This window comes from Cheilinus undulatus, linkage group 18, assembly GCF_018320785.1.
Source record: "Cheilinus undulatus linkage group 18, ASM1832078v1, whole genome shotgun sequence".
Classification (NCBI taxonomy): Eukaryota; Metazoa; Chordata; class Actinopteri; order Labriformes; family Labridae; genus Cheilinus; species Cheilinus undulatus.
The window spans coordinates 27,195,957-27,218,635 of record NC_054882.1 but is presented as its reverse complement, the minus strand read 5'-3'; the positions used below and the strand labels follow the sequence as shown (position 1 = coordinate 27,218,635).

The window sequence follows — 22,679 nt, the reverse complement described above, 5'->3', positions numbered from 1 at the left end:
AGACCTGTTTCTTGCATGGGTTTTTCATCAATCAGGAATCAGGACACAACAAATTAGCACTCGGCAACTCAGTGATGGACAAATTAAGGCCCCAGGAATATTCAGCAAAAATATTTCAGTCAACCCCTTGTGGCTAGCTATGGTATATGGAATGATCTCACTTTTAGAGGCAAAAAAAGGCAAACATTTGAAAGAATATATATATATATATATATGTGTGTGTGTGTGTGTGTTTGTATGTTGATTAAACCTAAATGTCTCTTTTTTTTTTTTTTTTTTTTTTTTTGAAAGGCCTCCAAAACAGTGGAAGTGGGCAGAGATGAACTGTACATCTCTTTTTGTTGTTATTTTATTTGAGAGCCACCTGGCAGAGGAATTGACATTCTATGCATTTAAACTGAAACTTAAAATGAACATAAAAATTTATATGAAATTAAATTAAATCTTTCAGAATGAAAATAGGGATGGGAACTGAGGACAGTAAGCAAAATGGTATCATCAGTTTGATTTTAAAAAACAGAGATATAAACTTTGAAACTACTGACTCATTTCATAAGGGCTGCTTTCCGAGCCATGTCACAGAAATGTCATTTCAATTCAGCTGCATAGAAGGAGTTAAAGTTGTACTAAATATCAACAGGAAAGTGTTCACCATCTCCCTTTGTTACTTCTTATAACTCTTAGTTCTTCCAATGAAATGGTGCCCAAAACATTCATTCCAGCTGTTGTCAGTGCAAACAGTCCATCCAAATCAGCTTTTTATGACGCACACAGAAAGCAGAGACACTGATGGCTGATCACAAAAAATAAAAGTAGCACAAAGTTTGTAATGCAAAGCTTTTGTTCTCTTACCGTCACTAAGGCAAGGAGAGAGAAAGAAAGCGAGAGAGCAAAGAGAAAGAGACATGCAGACACAAGATATGTAGAAGCTCAGTGATGCAAGTTTGTACAAAGTCGTAATTGGCTAGTTACATGCAAGCTAACCCTAAATGGTTGTTTGATTCAGACCAGATTATTGTTATTATTTTGACATTAATTTAATGGAAATGTTCAATAAAATACTGTTAGGTGATATGCAATGACATTTTGATCAATTTGATCTAAACAACAAAGTTCAGGTTAAATTGGAGCTCATGTCTTGATGATGATTTTGTAATCATCTTTTTCCCTCAGTGGATATCTGGAGTCCAAGACATCAATGAACTACATGTTGGCAAACCGACTTTTCCGTGGAAGGTAAGCTTTCCATTGTGGTTGGGATCGGGGGGGAATGAATCTCTCCATCACTGTGTGGAAACGACTGGATTCTAACATAGCGTTTGTTTGGCCTGTCGATTGGGTAGGTGAGAGGAACAGCTGATGAGATGTTGCACCGTCAACATTTCCAGATTGTCTATGTGGCGGTGCTGTGGGGCAAGAGGGAAAAGACAGTTGTAGATGAGCAGTGCTTTTCTACTAAAGCACATTTATTGCTATATAACATGCATTTATGTTATTTGAATGAGTATGGGCCTACAAGTTTTAACCACAGCTTTTACTACTGCACAATATTTTATGGAGATTTGGCCCTAAAGTTAGGCCATTTATGATTTTTCCATATTTGTTATGTATCCAGATTGTGGAGACAGTTGTTGCTCTAAGACCTCAGTTGCTGTTATTTTTTGCCATTAATCCTCTCTCCTTTGGGCCATCACTATTTCTCACGTCAGCTTCTGGAAAAGCTACTAAACCACACTGCCTCACAACTGGCTTGAGTTAAAGTTTGTAACTATGGCTTTATAATTGTTGATGATACACTTATAAATCATTCTCGTTGTTGTTATTATCATTGCGTTGACGTGTCTTGTGCTTTCTCTCAGAAATATGAATGGGAATGTGCAGCTGCAGGTGGACGCTGTCCATGGCTGTCATGTTGTCCAGTACGAGAGGAAGCTGCTATCTCTGGAGGCACGTAAGAGGAGACAGCACCACCTGACTCATCGTTCTGCTGCAGGGAGGAAGAAATCTGGTAGGCCTTATGTCTTCAGCCTCCATTCAGGAAACTGCCTTTTTTATAACACTGAGGTTGTGTAGCTGAGAGGGACAACATCACACGCTAATGCACTTTTGTTTCCAATAAATAACTCCCTTGTGTCACGGTAAGGTTAGCCAAATATGACTCTGAATGAGTTCATTTCATTGCAGCTACAATAAAATCTCTATTTTGAGTCCATGTGTGTGTTTGATTCTAAATGTCAGTGATGCAACAGACATTTGTCTCTCCTCAAAACCCTGCATACCTCAGGGAAGGAATCCAAGGCCTCCCTGAGCGCAAGCAGCAGTCAGGAGGGAGAGGAGGTGAAGCAAGTCCTTGAGCCAGGCTCACACAAGGCTTTGGTAGCAGAGCAAAGAAAACAAGTGGCCACACCACTGGAGCACTGCCAAACTGAGACTCTGTCCAGCTCAGAGGCAGCCGAGCACAATGCCAGGCCCGCAGTCAACCTGCTCCACATCCTTCAGCAGGGCTGGGACCTCAGGTCAGTCTGGTTTCTGGGCTGCTGCTCAAGCTGGCTGTTGATCCCATCTTCCTCCCCTACTGTACTTTCTTTTCCCCAGTTTTTCCCCTTTATCTTTTAAAGCTCCTGCAAGAAACTTTCTGCTTGTGTTTATTGGCGCCCCTAGTGGATAAAGTTGTACCTTGTGTGTTTTTTCTAATTTCATCTGGTACATGCATAGAAATTATTTTCTAACAAATACTCTCCAACTGCAAACATACTCACTTTGACATTTTACCATTGGAAATGTACTATTTGCTATGCTTACTCACACTAGACACATTTTTGCCCCTCCCCAGTTTCCTGCTGGCTGACACTTTTATTGCTTCTGCCTCAACCAAACCTGAGCACAGTAATGTTACTTCTCAAAACTCAAAATCTTGTGCATCAAACACGACTGTAGAGTAAACAAGCTGTCTGACTGTCTGTAAAATACCTACTACATTCATTGCAGTAGCAAGCTCCTCTACTTGTCACTTTTATTGTGATATGCTTTACAGTAAACACTTGTGTTTGTTGCCACAATTCAACAAGTTGATCCTCCATTCCTGACGTCCACCCAGCTTTATGCTTCACATTACTAATGTCACTATGGCTGTGTTTGTTTGTTTTGGCTGCTTCCTGATTGGCTATTGCTCAGTTTAGCATAACAATCCTGCTCTTGTCTGCTCTGCAGTGTTCCCTAACACAACTGGATTTATGACTGTCAATGCTGAACAAGTTCAACATGTTGTTAATTTAAAATAGTCTATATTTCACTTATGCGGCTTTGTAGTCAAAGGTGCTGATCAGTTGTTTTTTCTAATCTCAAGTGCATCTCAAAAATGTATATTATCATGTCAAAGTTGATTTTTTTTCCCCACGGTTTAATTCAAAAAGACAAACTTTTATAAATTTTAGATTCATCTCATACAAAGTGAAATATTTTAACACTTTTTTGCCCAAATGTTGATGATTACAGTTTATACAGCTTTATAATATCGACATGTTAACCTTCTGAAAAAATCTGCTCATTTATGCACTCAATAATTGATTGGAGCTCCTTTTGCACAAATTACTGCATCTAAGCAATGTGGCATGGAACCAATCAGTCCAGGGCACTGCTGGGGTGTTATGAAGCTCAGGTTGTGATAGCAGCCTTCAGCTCATCTGTATTGTTGAGTCTGGTGTCTCATATCTTCCTCTTGACATTTCCTCTGAGATCCTCTATGGGGTTCAGGTCAGAGTAGTTGGCTGGCTGGCTAATCAAGTACAGTAATATTATGGTCAGTAGACTACTCAAGTACAGTAATATTATGGTCAGTAGACTAATCAAGTACAGTAATATTTCTGTACAGTTTCTGGTAGTTTTGGGCAGGTGCCAAGTCCTGCTGGAAAAGAAAATCAGTATCTCCATAAGGCTTTTCAGCTGATGGAAGTGCTCTAAAATCTCCTGATAGACAGCTGACAGCGTTGACCCTGAACATGATAAAGCACAGTAGAGCAACAGCAGCAGATGACATGGCACACTGTAATTGACTGTGGAAACTGAAAACTCTGGACTTCAAGCACCATGAGTTTTCTGCCTCTCTGACTTTCCTCCTGACTCTGGGAACTTCATTTCCAAATGAATTTCAAAATTTACTTTCCTCTGAAAACAGGACTTTGGACCACTAAGCAACTGTCCTTTCTTTCTTCCTGGCCCAGGCCAGAAGCTGATCATGTTTTCTGTGGTTCAGGATTGGCATGACACTAGAAACACGACACTTGTAGCCCATGTCTGTGTGTGGTGGCTCTTGATCAGTGACTCCAGCCTCAGTCCACTCTTTGTGAAGCTCCCCTTAGTTCTTGTATGTGCTTTGTTTGACAATCCTCCAAAGGCTGAGCTCTTCCCTGTTGCTTGTGCACTTTAACTTACCACACTTTTCCCTTCCAGGCAACTTTCATGAACATGCTTTGATGCAGTCTCTGAGAACAGCCTGCCCTTTCAGTAATGGCCTTCTGTGTCTTACCCTGCTTGTGAAAGGTGTTAATGATTGTCCTCTGGGCAAGAATCAAGTCAGCATTCTTCCCCATGATTACAGTGGTGTGTAATGAACCAGAACAAGAGAAGGAAGGCTCAGGGAACCTTTGCAAAATGGACTTTTCAACAAGATTCTAATGTTTTGAGATAGTAGATTTTTGTGAGCTGTAAGCCGTAATCATCAAGATTAAAATATAAAAGTCTTGGAATATTTCACTTTGTATGAGACAAATGTAGAATTTGATGTAAATCACAGAAAAACTAACTTTTAAATTGTAAGTATATTTTGTGGATACGCCTGTATATATGAATATATTTCTATAACAATGATTAAATACAGGTAGTTTGCTTATGAGTTTATTTTCTCTGTCAATAAGAATGTTTAAATAATTTACTGGTAAAGTTTCCTATGTACTATTCTGTATACCAATACAACATATGACTTGCTTAGACAGAGCACAACAAAGAATGTGATCTTCTGTTTGTTTTAAAAGTGTGCCCAAAATGATAATTTGAGAAAGAATTACAAAAACAAGTCTGAGTTTGTATAAATTCCTCCGTGCTTGCCAGGACTGTGCATGAAGCAGGAAAATTATAGTACACCGTCATCATTGTTTTGTGTTTGACAGCTTTTTCCAAAACACTTTTTTTTTTACTACGATCTTCTGACATTACTCGCTCCAGGTTCACCTGGGCTACAAAGACAGCTTATCATTTTAATAGCAACTCAGTACAAGATACGCTGTGTTTCAACAACTTTTGGCAATGAGTGATATATACCTGTTTTTGTTTGCTCTTGCTTTTCTTGAGGATATGTCAGCAAGTGGAATGCTTTTTTTTCTTTTGTAGCAGATGTTTTGCAGATTCAGTCCAAACTAAATAATCTTTACTGTCAGTTCCATACAGTTGTTATGTCTTTTCTTTTCACTGTTCAGTTCTTGATGGCTTTTCTCTTATTCTGCTCTCCAGTAAAGTGCAGGCCCGGGTGGCCTTTTCTTCCTACCTGCAGCGAGTCCAGCAAAGACTGTTGGCTGAAAGCAGGGCCAACACAATTCCAGCCTGGCCAGACAAGGACAACGACCAAATGGTACTGTGATGAACATTTTTAATCCTCCTTCTCTGATAAATGAACATGTGTGGACATTGTTTCCCCTGAATGTATGTGTGTATAAAAGCCAGATTTCCCCTTATTATCATCCAGTTACTCATATGTACCCTGGCTATAGCTGAAATGTAAACGGGGCCGTCTGGCCACATAGAAGGAAAACGTGGTCTCTGTTAAAGTCTGATTGGAAAGTCTGCATTTTAATGGCATAAATCATCGTCATCATCGTCTGTGACCTCAAACTTTCAGGGAAAATCAATTTGAACACACAAAGTGGATCTTTGGGCCATTAAATTCAATGTCTCAATGTTTTAAATGGCTTTGAACCCTGAAAAGAGAGCACACACAAGCAGCTTTCAAAAAAAGAGCAGCAGGACAAATCAATGATTCAATGCAGCAATAGTAAAAGATGTTCTCTGTCTGCGCAGGAGCTGGTGATTCGCTTCCTGAAAAGAGCAGCCAGTAACCTTCAACAAGACATTAAGGTGGTCTTGCCCAGTCGCCAGCTTCCACTCCAAGACCGCAGACGAATCCTGTCCGACCAACTGGGGGAGTTTATTCACTGCTACAACAAGGTACACATGTCCAGACTACAGCTTAACCACAGAATCATGTTAATTGGTGATGTAACATGGGAAACATTGTATAAATGGAGAAAACTCGCAGTCTGAAGCCCCTTTCACACATGAACTACACCCCTGAAAATCCTTTGGAGTCCATGCATGAGCAGAAAGGGGCAAATTTTACTACCCAACTTTATCAGGAAGTTTTCCTACCAGTACTTGGTAATATTTTTGTGAGAAGTCAAGGTTAGCCAATGTGAAAACACAGCAGGTGATATTCAGAAAATTCTCCACAGGCAAGTGGTACAACATGATGAACTTCTTCATCATAGTATAGTTATTTCCACTCTCCTTCTCTTTGTCAGCTGCAGTTACCATAAAATTTTCTTTACACACATGGACAATGGTACCCTCCTGTTAAAGAAAGAAAAACCCACAATCGTCAATGAAATAACTTGAAACTTTCAAAGGTAATAGTAACTAAAATGTACTGAAAATAAAATAATGAAAATCAGACATTACTTTTGAGTTGTTGTTCATCAGAATCATTTAAAAAACAAACTAATGAAACTTGCCTGGACCAAATTGATGTTACCCTGAGAGAAGATATGTTAAACTAAGGTGTGTCCTGTTAATAGCATCACAGATCTCTTCAAGCTTGTAATCAGTCAGTCTGCCTATTTAAAGGTTGAAAATTAGTCACTGCTGTTTGGTATCATGGTGTGTACTACGCTGAGCATAGACCATAGAGAGCTAAGGAGAGAGTTGTCCCCGGAATTAGAAATGAAATGATAGACAAGCATGTTAAAGGGAAAGGCTTTTACACCATCTCCAAGCAGCTTGATGTTCTTGTGACTACAGCTGAACATATTATTCAGAAGTTTAGGGTCTACAGGAATGTAGCCAACCTCCCTGGACGTGGCTGCAAGAATGTCTAAGAACAAAACATCGGACTATACTTAAGTGGCCTTCTATAAGTGCTGATCTAAATCGTATTAAACAGTCAGTTTTTCTTTCTTTAACAATAGAATACCAACAATTTTGTCCACATGTGTATACTTCTGCATCAAATCCATGTCATAACATATGCTATAGGCCCACTTAGTCCTGAACCTCTGCAGAGGCCTACACAAATAGCCAAGCTTAACCTCCTCCAAAATATAACAACTCATGAAAATGACGCAGACCACAAGCTCTGTGATTGGTCCACTGGGTATCACTGGATGGTAGCCAGTCTCTGTGTAATGACTACTGTTGTGTGTACTTTGAAGCAGTGGTTCCCAACCTTTATTTAATTAGGGGCCCCCACAGGACCTATACAGAAAAATCCAACATCAATTTAAATTGTTGTCATTGACACAATACCAACAAAGTAGGCCATCAGACATTTTTTCTTGCCAAAGATCTACGTATAAACTATCCTGAGGTCTTTGGTGGCCCTCTTAGGGGTCCCAGACCCCAGGTTGGGGACCATTGCTCTAGAGTCAGATAAATGACTGAAATACAACTGGTACTTGTTGGCATTTTAAAATATCAGATGTGCATCTGTCATCTCCAACTCGTATACAGTATCCTCATTCTCAGTTGCAGTGTATTCCTGTAAACAAAAGAAACAGGAAATGCGAAGCATAAATCAGGCTTAAGACTCCAAGCTTTGTCTGTCATCTTGAATAAGCTGTAAATATTACAGTGCAACCTTTGCAGTGTACGTATCTTCTCGGCCCCCCCTCCTTCTACGAGGGCCATGTGTGAAAGAGAATCCTGGAGAACATCACAAACAAGCCTCTCCTGAAATTCACTAGAAATTTTTAGGAATGCATGTATGAAAAAGAAATGACTTTTTAATCTTCTCAGGAAACTGATCGTATTGTTAAAAAACAAGAGGACAGCAAGGAGGAGCATTGTGTCAACGATAGTGTGTTTGAGGAGTACATCAGCACAGCAAGGTGAATGTTTTGGCAACCACACTTACCAATTGTTCAGTTTTTGGATTGTTGCTCCTTTGGTTGCATGAGCTACTGACGGATGTGTCAGCTCAATCTGCTTTACATATTTATCTCCTGGCTCTTTGTGTTTTCTTTACAGTGAAAATGATCTGGAGGAAGTTCTGACATTTTACATACAGAGAAACAAATCATCCACTGTCTTCCTGGGAACAAAAGTCAGGAGTGTTAAGAAAGACATTTATGAAGTGAATGCTGCAGACAATTCAGGCAACTGTCCTACTCCCAGGAGTGAGTTCCTTCTGTTTTTTCCATCTTTTTTTAACCCTAGGTCTGGTTTATGTTTTAATATTTTATCATTCAAGCACAGTGCACAGGAATTGTTTATAGTTGTAAAGTAAAGAGGAAAAGATTGAGTCATGTGGGGTGAAGATAAGGTCAGCTTACAGTGATTAGCACCCACTGAGGGAAAACAAATGTATGTCAGGGCCGAGGAATGGCTGACTGGTGATAAAGGGGCTCTGGCTTCTCTCCTTCTTTGAACAGCTCTGCCTGTGGCCCGAGAGGATTCCAGCGCTTCAGAGTCGTCGCTCTCAACAGGGAAAGTCAGCAGTGACCCAGACATCAAGGTCACAGAGAGTCAGGCCGATGATCAGGCTGCAGTAAGAACGCTTAAAACCCAACCGGAGGTCCAGGCCTCTCAGCACTACTCCAGCTTTCCTGTGACGTTAGATTGCACCCATATATATCAGCACTGCTCCTCTGCCTCGACGTCCCTGCCTCTGCATTGTCCGCCACCGCCGCCTCCTTCACAGCCGCCGTCTTACGCCCAGTCATTGGCAAAGTCTCAGTTCTGCCATTCAGAGACTCACTCTCTTTCTGACCCTCCTGCATACACCTCCACTGTCATGGTCACACAGCCTCCAAGAGGGGTGTGGACAGCTGTTTCCTCTGGCTCTAACGCAGTCGCTACAGGGCAAACTACCCAGGTGCTCAGGAGGATTCAGTCCTTTACCTCATCGATGCCCAGCTCTGGAGCAGGCTTGTCCCTTCCCAGTGCCACACAAATTTACAGCCAGAAGCTCTCCAGACCCACATCAGCAGGCCAAGGTAAACTCTCTACCTGCAGTTGTTTGTGAAGTTCACTCCCATGTTCTCACATTTGTTTTTCTGTCTATCAGTGATGAAGAAGGGCAGCTCCAATAAGCTGAAGTCAAATTCAGTGGGCACATTCAAGGAATTAAACTCCCTATCCGCCCAAGCCCAGTCTAACCAGCAGGCCTTCATCTCCGCCCTGCAGAAGCTGGCCAACAAGCAGGTCACTCGCCACTACGCCAGCTCTAGTCACATAAACCTGCTGACACAGCACGTGAGTTCATTATGTTTTTTAACCGAAACCGACAGCCAAGAATAAGAAGCCATGTTGAGTCACTAAGCAACTGTAAACCGATCGGTGTAATGTTTAGTGTAAAGAAGAAGAATCTGGCCCCTGTGCAGTAGTCTCTCACTGTGCGGTCCCTGATATTTCTCTTTGTTGATGTGTAAACCTGGCTCTGACCCCATGCTGATTGGCGGCATCTCGCTGCACGTTCATTCGTTCAGCAGACCCGTTGGAGCCGGAGGGTCTGCTGCCTAGCACCGTGCACCTTCCTCCTCCAGCTCTTGTCTCGCCTGCTGTCTGCGGAGCTCTGGTTGGTGCGGGGGAGGGTGGGACGTGGGAGTTTGTAGCTGGCTGGCCCTAAACAGTGGTGAGCCGCATCAAGCCTGAGCTCTGTGTGAGGTCTCATTATCAGATGCACCATGGGGGAGTGATTTCTGTTGATACTTACAAAAAAAGCAGCCTCTTTTTTGTGGTAATTGATGCTTATAAATAGAGGAATGTGGCAAATTGGCACTGAGCTGAGGAGCGGCAGCTCTGCTGGCTCCATCACTGCCTTCTCCTATATTCCCCAAAGGTTTGTCATTCTGCATTGGGAGCCCCTTAAAGCATTCTCCCTCCTCTTCCTCCCTCTCCTCCTCCTTAGTGAGTTTTTTTCTGTCAGTTTTTTTGTGATGGCACCAGACCACACAGACTGCTGATTTTATAGCTCCCTTCTGACTGTGCATTATTCTGTCTATCTGAAAGGTGTTTGCTGTATTTCATATGAATAGTTAATCCTGGGCTTGGCAGTAGTTTATGTTGTGTGGTTAAACAGTCCAGTGTTTTTGCACTTAAAGGTTCAGGGTACATTCTGTGTTGTTTTTTAAGGGCTCAGATTTTAAGTCATTAAATCACTTACTGCACTAAATGGTGAACTCTGTAAACACGAACAACACCCTGTTGCACTAGGTGACCTCTGAGGTTTCTGTAATTACTCACTCCCGGTCTCGGCCGCATGTATACAAAAAGTTAAAGTGAGTTAAGCCAGGCATTGCCACCTCTAATAAAGTTAATATACTCTGTCGCTGTGATGAATTTATTTAAGAGACCCTATAAAATCTCTGCGTCTACTATTTAGAGGTTTGTGTTTGAATACAGTTAACTTTTAGTTTGACTGAATAATGACTTTTCTCCAAACTTCCAAATATACAGTTTTAATTTAATTATTTATTTATTGAGAATACCACCAAAAAAGATGAAGATACTGCCAGAGAGCCAATGAAAGCTCTTTTTCAACAAAATTTTAAGAGTTTACAAATAGCTCATATCAATATAAGCTGACAGTGCTCTGTCTGCTCTGATGTTGTCCTGATTAGAAACATAATGAAAGGCAGTGTGTTGGGGCCACCCTAAAAAATTAAAAATGAATAGGATCGGTTTGTTTTTTGAGAAAATGACAAACATTTTAGGATGATAAACTCTTACATTTACTAGAAAACTCAGAATTTTGAGTTAAACAACTGTAAATTTATGAGAAATACTGTAAACCTTGAAATTCCTGAGGTGAAAATTGTCAAAAACTTCTGACAGTGTAAAGTCAAAAAATTACAGGAAACTAAACTAAACTAAAAACAGTGGTTCAATTTTTGGCTTTATAATCTCAAAAAAATATTTTTTTATTAATGTAAATGTATGACTTTCAAAGTCAAAAATTATTTTAATTTTTGTATATTTCTGACTTTTTAAACCAGGGAACATATAAGTTTATTGATGTCAATAATAGATCCTCTTTAATGTTGTTTTTTTAAGTGGCTTTATTAGCTGTGTTAAAAAGGAATATTTTATACATAGATGTTTTAAGTCATTTTTAAGATACAAGTGGAAGATGGCATTTGTAAAAAAGTTTGGGAACCACTGGCCTAGGGTACCATCTGGGTGGTTGTGCTGGCCATGTCCCAAGTGCCTGAAAAACCAAAGGCGACTCTGGGTGTACAGAGACTGTGGCTTGACTGATGCTGTCAAGCTTGACCTTGGCTTGGCACACGTATCGATGTGATTAACTTGATCTGGCCACCTACAGCCCCCTCTCCAGCCCAGTTTGCAGCACGCTGGGCTGTGTGAGGAATCTTTAGTACTTAAAACGTATTCACATTATGGCTGTACATTATATGTATTTCATTAGTGAGAGTCAAACCAAGCTTTAACAGGCTTCTTGAGAGCAATGTAAAAACCTGCTGATAGAAAGTGTGCTCTGTAATACTGTTACGAAAAATGTGATGCTTTTATGTGTATGCTGATATGTAGAGACTGTAAATATCGGCAGGAGTCTTCATGTCTGAGGATTATGATAAATCTGCTAATGTTTCCTTAGCTGTAACAGCATTTTTTCTGAAAACCCAGTAATATCAGCACCCTTGTCTGTGTTTGTTTGCAGTTTTCATGAATACAACCAGTCTACCTTTATAAGTAACTCACAGCCCTAGCTGTGTAACACCATGCCGACACATTCTTCAAGTCACACAAGGCTTGGCAGCATTGCCATTTTCCCATTGGACATTAAGTGCACCAGAGGAAATAAAGTAAATAAAATGCCACAGCAGTGTAATTAATTCTCCCTTTAGATTTCACTGATCATAATTCACCAGGCAGAGCAGAGCAGAGGCAGAGGCAGTTCTTACAGAAGTCCTGATGTGGCTGTAAACAGCTTTGAGCTGGCCAGTCATGATAGCTGATCCTGCTAGAGATGAAGAATGGGGAGGGGACCACCTGGATTTAGTGCTGAGTGGAGCCTAGCTGTGCCATGTGCTGTGTGTACATTTCACATAGCCCCTAGACACAAGAGAATGAATGGTGAATGTAGGAGGAGCACTATATGAGTGCTTATTCATCAGACATGTTCCACTGCTGTAGACACTTAGACGCCTAGAAGTTTGTTGTTTAATCAAAGTGACTCATTGTTTAAGTTAAATCATTTGTTGAACTTTCTTTTCTCCTCCTTTCATAGCTGAGCAACCTGAACCTGGCCAACAAGATGCTGGGTAGAGAGAGCTTCACACTGAATCCTAAAGTGCGAAGTAGTGCTGCTACGACGCATCGGCCAGTTAAAGCTGTTCACTCTGGAAAGGGCCAGTGCAGCACTATAAGGTGAGTCAAGAAACATGTTGTCTTAAGCAGACCATTAATTGAATTTCTTTGTACAATCCCATTTCCAAAAAAGTTGGGGCGCTGTGTAAAATATAAATAAAAACAGAATGCAATGATTTGCAAATCTCATAAACCCATATTTTACTCACAATAGAACATAAACACCACATCAGATTTTTAAACTGAGACATTTTAACACTTTTTGAAGAAATATTAGCTCATTTTCAATTTCATCGCAGCAAAACATCTCAAAAAAGTAGGGACAGGGCCATGTGTACCATTGTCCAGCATCCACTCTTTTTTTAACAACAGTCTATTAACATCTGGAAAATGAGGAGACCAGTTGCTGGAGTTTTTGGAGAGGAATGTTGTCCCATTCTTGTCTGTTGAGGATTCTAGTTCCTCAACAGTTGTCAGTCTTATTTGCCAGATTTTTTGTTTTATGATCCGCCAAATGTTTTCTATTTGTGAAAGGTCTCGACGACAGGCTCCTCTACTGCGAAGTCATGCTGTTGTGATGGATGCGCTATGTGGTTCAGGATTGTCTTTCTGAAGTATGCGAGGCCTTCCCTAAAAACGTAGTCATCTTGATGGGAGCATATGTTGTTCTTAAACCTCTTTATACTTTTCAGTATTGATAGTGCCTTGCTCATCAAGCAAATACCTCCAAACACATAGCTTTTTTGAAAGAAACATGAAAAATTTGAAGGAGAAGAATCAATTTGTATAGGAACCGCAAATGAGCTGAATTTCTGTTTTATAACTAAAAACTGGCCCTTATTTTCACAACTGGTCTGTCCCCTGCCCTGCACTTTGAGCCAGCAAAACAATTTAACAGAGGAAAAGTGAACTTCTTCCCTAAGAAAGCAATCTAGCTAGTTAGCTGCTTAGTCTCATAGCACACAGTTTATGTTGTATCAGACAAATGAACCTGAAAATCAAAGTCTGTTCTTGTTAAATGCCTGATAGTCCTGTCATTCAAATATCATTACACACACTGAATTCCTGTGTGTCATCCCCTTTTTGTTAAAACAGTTCTGCTAAGTGCTGTCAATCAAACATGCACACGCCCCTCAAGCCAGCCAAGACAAACAGGAGCCTTTCTAATGTTTCTCAAAGACCCCATTCCCTTCATTTAATAATAAAATTCAACAGCTTATATGAAAGTCAAATATTAATCTAAAAATGTAATTTACTTCAAAATGGCATGGAACATAATGGAAGCTGTTGCAGTTTTTTCTCTCCTCTTTTGCATTCAGCTGAAACAGCACCCCTGCCCCCTTGTAAGTTCTCCAGTGCTCTTTACGGTCAACTTTAACCTCACGTTTGCTGTTTATTAACCATCCCTAAGGCAACAGCAGAGACCAAATAGTGTGTGACAGTCTCACTGGGGTTTACTGCCAAAGGAAGGAGCGTGTACAGTCACTGCAGTTTGGATAAACACCTTTTCTTTTTGTGAATAAGTCAAGGAAGTTGAGATGCTATATTTAAGTGTTAAACTACTGTGGAGCTGCTTTTTGGTTTTTAAGTTTCTGTGTTTCAAAATAGAAAAAAAAATGTGCACATCTACAGTACTATCCAGAACTTTTGGGCATGTTTGGGCCAAAAATTGAGGCTGAAGTAAGTTGTAGATGTGGCAAGTAAGCCACCTGAGGGCACCAGTGAGAGGGAAGGAGGATTGACACAACCATACTCTGGATGTCCTTGCATGTTATCAGGGGCATGGAAGTGAGCATGGCCTAGGGCTGTGTTTGCCAATCTTTTACCTTGGAGCACCCCCTACAGTTATCTCAACAAAAGGTGAGCCCCCCAGGACCAACATTGGAAAAAAAAGCTGCATTGCAGTTTGCAAAGATGAGTGTCATCTTTATTTGTTACTACCACGTGGCCTTTTTATGAATCATACAGTGAGTGTAATATATTGATTTTAGTTCATATTTGCAAACTTTATTGTGACAACCTCAGAGAGAACAAAGTGCTATAAGGCAGGTTAATCGGTTAAACTGTGGAAAATTTTACTTTTTTGTGTAGTGTCGGGATTGTACTCAAAATTGTCTGATGATAATCACAGTGTACATGCCCATTTAGAGCTACAAAAGTACTTATTTTGCTCCGTTCACAGTCGTGCTTAATGGCTGCCCCCCCTACTTCCTGCCCCCCAACAGACATTTGGGATCACATGATTGCAAACAACCTATAGGGAGGCAAAAGCCCTCATAGCACTGGTAACAGGTTTGAGTCCATATCCTTGCACTATTTGGTGCACGTCTTCCCCCATTCTCCCTCCCCATAATTCTTGTCTCTCTTCAGCTGTCCTGTCAAATAATGGGGAAAAAAAAAACAAATAATCTTAAAAGCATAAAAAAAGAAAAAGACTTGCCTCTCATACTTCTGGTAGCTTTTCACAAACACTTTGCCAGATGAAGGTCTAGTACAGAGTACCGTGCAGATGAATGTATGTTTGCAAGTAAGACAGTGTGCAGGAGTTTTTCCAAAAGGATGCTGTTTGAAAGATTTAGAATAAAATCTTTAAAGACTGTCCTGAAAGTTTTCTGTGTATTCAGCTTCACACAAGCCCTCACTGTAGACAGATTGTGGTAGTCCATTTGGTCACACTCAATAGAATCTAACGGCTTTTTAAATGGTCTTTGACAACTTTTTAGATTGAAGATTATTATCCTTTGGAAAAGAACTGCTGGGTGCCAACACAGCTTTGGGCAGGCTGGTTGGATGTTACTGGAGAAATGGGGATTTGGTTCCCATTTTAACTCTGCTTGTTGGAGTTAAGTAACAGCAGAATTGGCTGCTGAGTGCTGGGAGTGTGTAAAGCATGCTGGCAGGGTGAGGAGGCGGTGGTGAGGGGGCAAAGTCAACACCCATATAGCCTGTCTGCTCCAGGCTCTCGGAACCATTGACCTCCCCATCCCCTCACCCCTCTCACATTGCTCTGAAGGGAGAAGGAAGGAAGCAGAAGGACCAAGTATGATCCCACGGTCATGCTCTACAGTTCCACGCCAGCATAACCAACCCTATTGGCTACTGAAAATGTAAGGATAGACGCTGACTCCCTTTTCTCTCTTTGTCTTGATATGTGAGTGACAATGTCTCAGACAGCTTGGCCTTGATCTTGGACTCTTGTTTTTCCAGTTCAGCCCTTCCTTGTGTATCAGGCTGTCAGAGAATTCCTGGAATGTCTGGCCTTTTTGCCTTTTTTATTTCCACAAAGCAAGAAAAGAGATTTAATAAGAGATTTAATACAATTTGTAATTTCACGGATATGCTTGTGTAGCTTTAATATACGATACTGAGAAAACATAAGCCATCTTTTGATCTTCTTTAAAACTTCAGAGCTCCACTGGTCTTTTAGATCCTTCATTTCATTTCTGAATAAGATCTTTCTCTTTAAAAGATTCTGCACATACATTGCTTTGGCACTCCATAAATCAAACATAAGTGAGTTCAGGTTTACATTTTCGCTTTTTGAATTTCAGCCTAGTAAATCAAAGACGTACGGTAGCAGTCCAGTTAATCCAAATCAATCCAAAAAATGTATAGCGTATTACATCTTCCCGTTAGTCACTTGCTTGCTGTCCAAGAATTAAAGGTTTGGCATGCACCTCTTAAATGTCTTTAATAAGATCTAAGGATAAATTGCCTTGATTTCACCTCGCCACTGTTTCTTATAACAGAATTTCCTGAGTCCCGCCCCCCCCCTTCATCCAGGCTCAGGGTTTTGTGCCAAACATACTGAAGCTGTTAAGCACACTGGCTCTTTAAGCAACCACAGGGGTGAAGTATGATGGGTTTCAAAGAGGAGCACGGCTCTTTGAAGTGCCGCTGCCAGGATCTAGCAGGTATGCTGTGTCAGCACTCTGAGAGCTGCTGCCTCACACCGCTACACGTCTTCACACAGCGACTGCTAACTTTTGGGTCCTATCTAGTATTTGGGCTTCTGTTACGTTTATAATGATGACCATTTAACCTTCCTTTTTAATGATTTGAGCCATTACAACTCTCACTCTTTCATCCGTGTCAGAATGTGGTGTTTTACAAAGTATCCTCTTATTTTTGGCTGATTCCTCTGAGTTTGGAGTGATTTGGTTTGCTTGTTCAGTTGTGGATTGAGTTTGAAATGGCAAGTTTGCCTTGTAGAAAGTCAGTTTTCAGCCTCTGAAACCTTGACGGAGAAATTACTCTCTTTCTACTTACAAATAACCAGTAACGATCTAATCCACAGTGTAGCGTTCATTCAGACAGATAGAAATACCACAGCTCTGCCTGTGCATGGTATTTTTAGTCCTGTTCAATATTTTGGTACATCGATGTTTGACTTGGTTGAATTTTATAAAGAATTACCATTCCAAAGGATTTTATAACAGCCTTTTCAGAGAACCAGCAGCTCAACTAATCAGAAAAAAAACTCTGGTGAAAAATTCAAACTTCTTTGATGGTGGAAAAAGTTCCCACAAAATTGGTTTGATGTGTCTCTTCCTTTGGATTTAAAAGGAGAGACGATTTTATTCACACTGATTTGAACCAGATGTGGTTGTACGGAGGAGAACCCTTAAGGTAAGAACGGGTGAAATTCCAGTGAATGAGTTGAGGTTTTTTAGCAAGTACACACACCTTTACTGCAGTACACATCCCATAGTGTGCAGTATTTTAATACTAGGACAGAGTTACAGCAGCGGTACTTACGTTTGTCCAAAGAACTTAAAAACTAACTTTGAAATCAAGGAAAATTTGGCCTACAACAACAAGGACACATTTTACTGCCTTCCAGTAAAAAACAGTTCCTTACAAATGTGGCACCATTTTAAAGGGAAATAACCAGACTTTCCAAAGGTGTAAGATTATTGCTAAGAGGCATTGTTGCAACATAGAAATAAATTAACAAACACAAATGTCCTTACTTTTTAACAATGCTCTGCTGTAATGAGTCCTAAAACTAAGAAACGTGTTTGCATTTTAGCACTTCTTGTTCCATCATCTCAAGTTCTATGGGAGTTTTTTGCTTGGATAGTCAGAATAAGGTGTGAAGTTAACACGAGCTTAAAAGATTCTAACGTTTTACTTTAAAGTGGATCAATGAAGTTGACTTACAGTATCCACTGGTAGATCAGAAAGGAGAGTTTTATAGTAGTCTAGCCTGTTCATGATAAAAGCGTCCATTAGTCTCTCTGTTTGGCTCCAAGAGAGAAATGGTTTTACTTTTGCAATTTTTTTTTTTTAATGATAAAATGCTTTTTATGTGACATGCTAGCACATTGAGCCTTAACATTTAAACCACAATCAAGGATTACCCCAAAGTTTCGAGCTTCTTGGCTTGAGTTTAGAGATAATTTTTGTAGTTTGGGGGTCAATTTCTCTCTCTGAACCTTTGAACCAACAATTAAAATTTCTGTTTTGTCCTAGTTGAACTGGTTAAATCTATTTGGCTGGTGTAATCAGAAGACACAGCCACGTAGAGCTGAGTGTCATCAGCATAGCTTTAGAAACAGATGCCATGTCTTCCAATGACAGCACCCAGGGGTAACATGTATAGATTAAAAGACAATGGTCCTAAAATTGATCCTTGTGGTACCCCGCTGGCTACCTCAGACTGACTGGCTTTGTTTTTTTGTTTTTTTGTTTGTTTTATTTTTTGCAATAACCCCCTAGACCAGTGGTTCCTAACTGCTGGGCCATGGACCAGTACTGGCCCATGAGTCATTTGGTACTAGGCCATACAGAAAGACTAAATAACGTATTTTATTTCTATTTTGTTGACTATCGGAATCTGATAGATGTTTTATTTTGAAAAATGATTGCATTCTCTCCATTATGTCATCTGTCTGCCTTTTCACACATGTCAAGATGCTTGCCTCGGTAACATGACACCAAAAAATTAAGCCTACAAGCTAGCCAAAATGAGCAGAAGTGAAGCCTATGACTACTAAAAAAGATCTGCATTGAAAAGACAATGTCGGGGGCGCACAGATAGCCTTGCAGTCTAAGGCGTTACCTGTGTACACGGGTGGCCTGGGTTCGAATCCAGCCCATTTTGGACTCTGTCCACTGCCCTCCATTATGGAATAAAGGCATGAAAAGCCCAAAAATAAATCTTAATAAAGACAATGCCACTTAAACTACAGCTTTATTGTAACAGGTGATTCTCACTCGCCTACTGTTTCAGCATTATTGTTAGTGTTTTTCTTCTTTGTGTTGATGCTTTTTATCATTTTATTTAGGCATTTTTATCCCCCACACATTGATGGCCAGTCTATGAAAATGTTGTCTTTAATGAAACCAGTCCATGGTGCAACAACGGTTGGGATCTGCTGCCCTAGACTTTTTGTCAACTGAACCCGTGCACTGCTATGAAAATACTTCATCGCTCCAGCCTTCTAAATCCTGGTGGGGTTCTTTATATTGGTATTTTTTACAGATATCGGCGTATTCTACTAGAATATGCCGTAAACAATAATGCCGTAAACCTGTTCAGCAAAACTGATCTCTGGCAGTTTTAGGACCCTATTAGCCCAGAGTTGAGCTAAAGCAGCCTCAAGCATCCCTATCTAGACTCCTGTTACAATAAATCCCCAGATACGAATCATTGAGTGTTATTTGTTGCGTTAAAACCGAGGTAAGCAAACTCATAGTAATGTTTGGAAATACCATCACAGTCTTGATGTTTACACTGACCAGGCCGGGGCCTCGACAAGCTGTGGCATGATGTCATCTGAAACGGTCCATTTTCCCACATTCACGCTGAGTTAGATTGATGCGGCACATGTGCTCGACTCGCACTGCTGTGTTGTTCTACAGTCAGTCATATCAGCATATTAAAGGATCGGGAGCTCAGCAGGAAGAAAGCTGACACCGGCTCACAGAAGTCCAGCAGGAAGGGAAGTCCCAGATAGTTGGAGCTCCACACATGTGCTGCTTCAGTGATGAGAAACTCAGATGTAAAACTGCTCTTTTCTTTCACTTCTTTTAACAAATTTCATTGGTCACTGTGTTGGACTTGGATCCCTTGCTGGTTTTATATCCATGCTGATCCGTAGTACTATTTGCGTGGTGTTGTGTTGACAGCCGCAGTTTGGAAAGATTCCTCCTTGGGGTCCTGCAGCAAAATTGGACTCACAGAAAGCATATGTTGTTGACCGGAAAAGCAGTCCATTTAAGGCGGTATGCTAATAAAATAGTAGCACTGAGAGTCCCCACGGTCCAGTGTGCAAACTGCAGCCAAGTCAAAGGAAATGACTGCTGTAAACAAAGAACTAGTTTTTGTTTGTCTCCTGGCGTTTCCAGGATCTCTGGCCTTGCAAGGTTCACAGACAAGCCTTTGTTTTCCAGGAGCTGAATTGGCTTTGGTCGCTGCAGTTGTTTTTTGTGATATATATGCCATTATGTGAACTGAGAAAAGCATGGGTGGCTAGTATGTTTAAATGAGCCTCACAGGACAGGACTGTTTTCTCTTGAGCAACATGAGATTATTATCCCACAGTGGGCATTGTTTCGTAACATTAATTGAATTCTAATTTTAGATCATACCATGGCGTGGTTCTAAAATTAAAGCAGCCATTGGTATTTTAGTCCAGAATGTTTCCTTTTTACTCCTGACCAACAGAAAAATGCTATTGCACATAAAGGGGGAAATTTCCAATAACTCTTTTTGTCCTTATAATCCCCAGCTGTACTTTTTTTGTCTATTTTGTGCACATTCATTTTCATTTTTCTTCCTCTCTTGTCCCAGTGGGGCTCTTTATGGCATTATTTTTGGCTTAAGTGCATGATACAGAGCAGCACACCAGCCTCCCTTTCAGACACCAGAGGCTGGTCACCTCATTGCTTTAGCAGGGGCCAAAAAAAAAAGGAAAAAAATATCTGAAACAGGCTTAGTTCTAATGACAGATAATCCAGTTACAAACTCGTGGAGCTCGTCAAAAGGCTAGCTTTCCAGGTTGTGGCTTTGTGATGTGAATGGAACGTGAAGCTCGGGGAGCACTGAGGCAAAAAAAATAAAAGGAAAGGTTTTTAGTTCAGCTCGTGTTAGCCACGGGCTTGCCCTCCACTTTGACGCTGATTTAAACATTTTGACTTGAGGCTTCTGTGGGAAGCAACTTGGATGCATTGAGCTGTCTCGTCTTTTTAAGTTTTTTTCTTGTGTTGTGTGGGGATTAATTAGCTACTGTCACATCCCTGGCTTGGTTGGGTGATAAACTAACTGACAAGGAAAATGGGCAGAAATACCATCATATTAATGCTCACTATTGAGCCAATGAGCATACACCATCTCAAGGTATTTCAGGTTATTTTCTGCTTGTTACCAGGATTAGTTTTGAGCCAGTAGTACATTCATTTAGAGGAGGATTTAAGGAAAGAATAGCACACATCATTTTAATATGCTACCCTTTACCCCATGGCTACATCTATAAAATGTGATAATTTCAGAATTATGCTAGCAACCATTAATCTCTATTTAAATAATATTTTATGATCCATAGTCACAATAATAACAAAAAAGCTTGCATTGCTTTTTACAGACCCACAACAATTCGATGCAGTTTGACAGTTAAGAGCTGTTTTTTAGTTTTCATACTATGAATTGGAGGAAGAAACTCTGAGCTTAGCATAAGATTTTAGCTTAGCATTTCTTAGCTTAGAGTGAAGCAGCTGGACAAAAGTATTTGCCTGCCTGGCCATTACACCAACAGGGACTGTAATAATGTATTCAAATACATGTACTTTAATATGGAAATGGTCCCCTTTTGCAGCTGTAACAGCCTCCACTCTTCCTACAAGGCCTTCAAAAAGATTTTGGAGTGTTTCTCTGGGAATTTGGGCCCATTCATTCTGCAGAGCATTTATGAGGTCAAGCACTGATGTCAGACAAGAAAGGCCTGTCTTGCAATCTTTGTTATAGATCATCCCAAAGGTGTGCGATGGGGTTGGGGTCAGGGCTCTGTGCAGGTCAGTTGAGTTCTTTCCCACCAAACTCATCAAACCATGTCTTTATAGTCCTTGCTTTGTGCACTGGGACACAGTTATGCTCAAATAGAAAAGGGCCATCCCCAAACTGTTGCCACACAATTGGAAGCATAGCATTGTCAAAAATGTCTTGGTGTGCTGAAGCATTAAGATTGTCCTTCATTGGAGATAAGGGGCCTTGCACAAACCCTAAACCCTTTCATTTCCCATGGGAAGTACCTACCTACCTGTACCACTAGGCAGATAGCGTTCTCCTGGTATCCACCAAATCAAGCCTTGCCCATCTGCCTACCAAACAGAGAAGCATGATTAGTCACTCCACAGAACATGTTTCCACTGCTCCACAGTCCAGTGTGCTCTATCCGATGCTTGGCATTGGACTTGGTGATGTGAGGCTTGCATGCAGCTGCTCAGCCATGGAAGCACATTCCGTGATTCTCCTGCTCCACAGTTTTTGTGCGTACATTCACAACATAAGTTCAGGAATGTTCAGACATGGAATCAGCAGAGCGTTGGCGACTTTTACACACCATGCGCCTTAGCAGTTGTTGACTTCACACTGTGATTTCATGAGGTCTTTCACTAATGGCTGAGTTGCTGTTGTTCCCAAATGCTTCCACTTTCTACTAATATCACTTACAGTTGACTGTGGAATATCCAGCAGGGATGAAAATTCACAAACCGTCTCATTGTAAAGGTAGCGTCCATCACAGTACCACACTTGAGGTCACTGAGCACTAGAGAAAGACCCCTTTTTATCGCAAATGTTTGCAAATGGAGACTGCATGGCTAGATGCTTGATTTTTTTACACCTGTGGCAATGTCTCTGATTAATAAACATGAATTCACTAATTAACAGGAGTGACCAAACACTGAGTCGTGCTAGCTGCTTCCAATCTTTAAACAAACCACCAGTTGTCTGTCACTTTGAATTAAACATACAGAAACTATCATTTATCTTCAAACTCTTAACCAGACACTATATCTGAATTTTACAGGATTTTTTTCTTGTTGAAATATATCATTTATTCAGTGAATTGTCCAACCTTGATAAC

General features: G+C 40.6%; 1 protein-coding gene across 4 annotated transcripts in view; it reads left to right on the top strand.

The window, feature by feature from the left end:
- ttll5 (tubulin tyrosine ligase-like family, member 5) overlaps positions 1–22,679 on the top strand; it is an 86,691-nt gene that overhangs the window by 44,071 nt on the left and 19,941 nt on the right. For all 4 annotated transcript variants that reach the window (XM_041812255.1, XM_041812257.1, XM_041812256.1 and 1 more), the window contains 10 exons: positions 1,174–1,236; positions 1,860–2,008; positions 2,285–2,516; positions 5,506–5,623; positions 6,070–6,216; positions 8,059–8,150; positions 8,290–8,438; positions 8,694–9,257; positions 9,329–9,516; positions 12,512–12,651. In XM_041812255.1, coding sequence (XP_041668189.1) covers positions 1,174–1,236; positions 1,860–2,008; positions 2,285–2,516; positions 5,506–5,623; positions 6,070–6,216; positions 8,059–8,150; positions 8,290–8,438; positions 8,694–9,257; positions 9,329–9,516; positions 12,512–12,651 — 1,842 coding nt within the window. The remainder of the gene's footprint in view (positions 1–1,173; positions 1,237–1,859; positions 2,009–2,284; positions 2,517–5,505; positions 5,624–6,069; positions 6,217–8,058; positions 8,151–8,289; positions 8,439–8,693; positions 9,258–9,328; positions 9,517–12,511; positions 12,652–22,679) is intronic.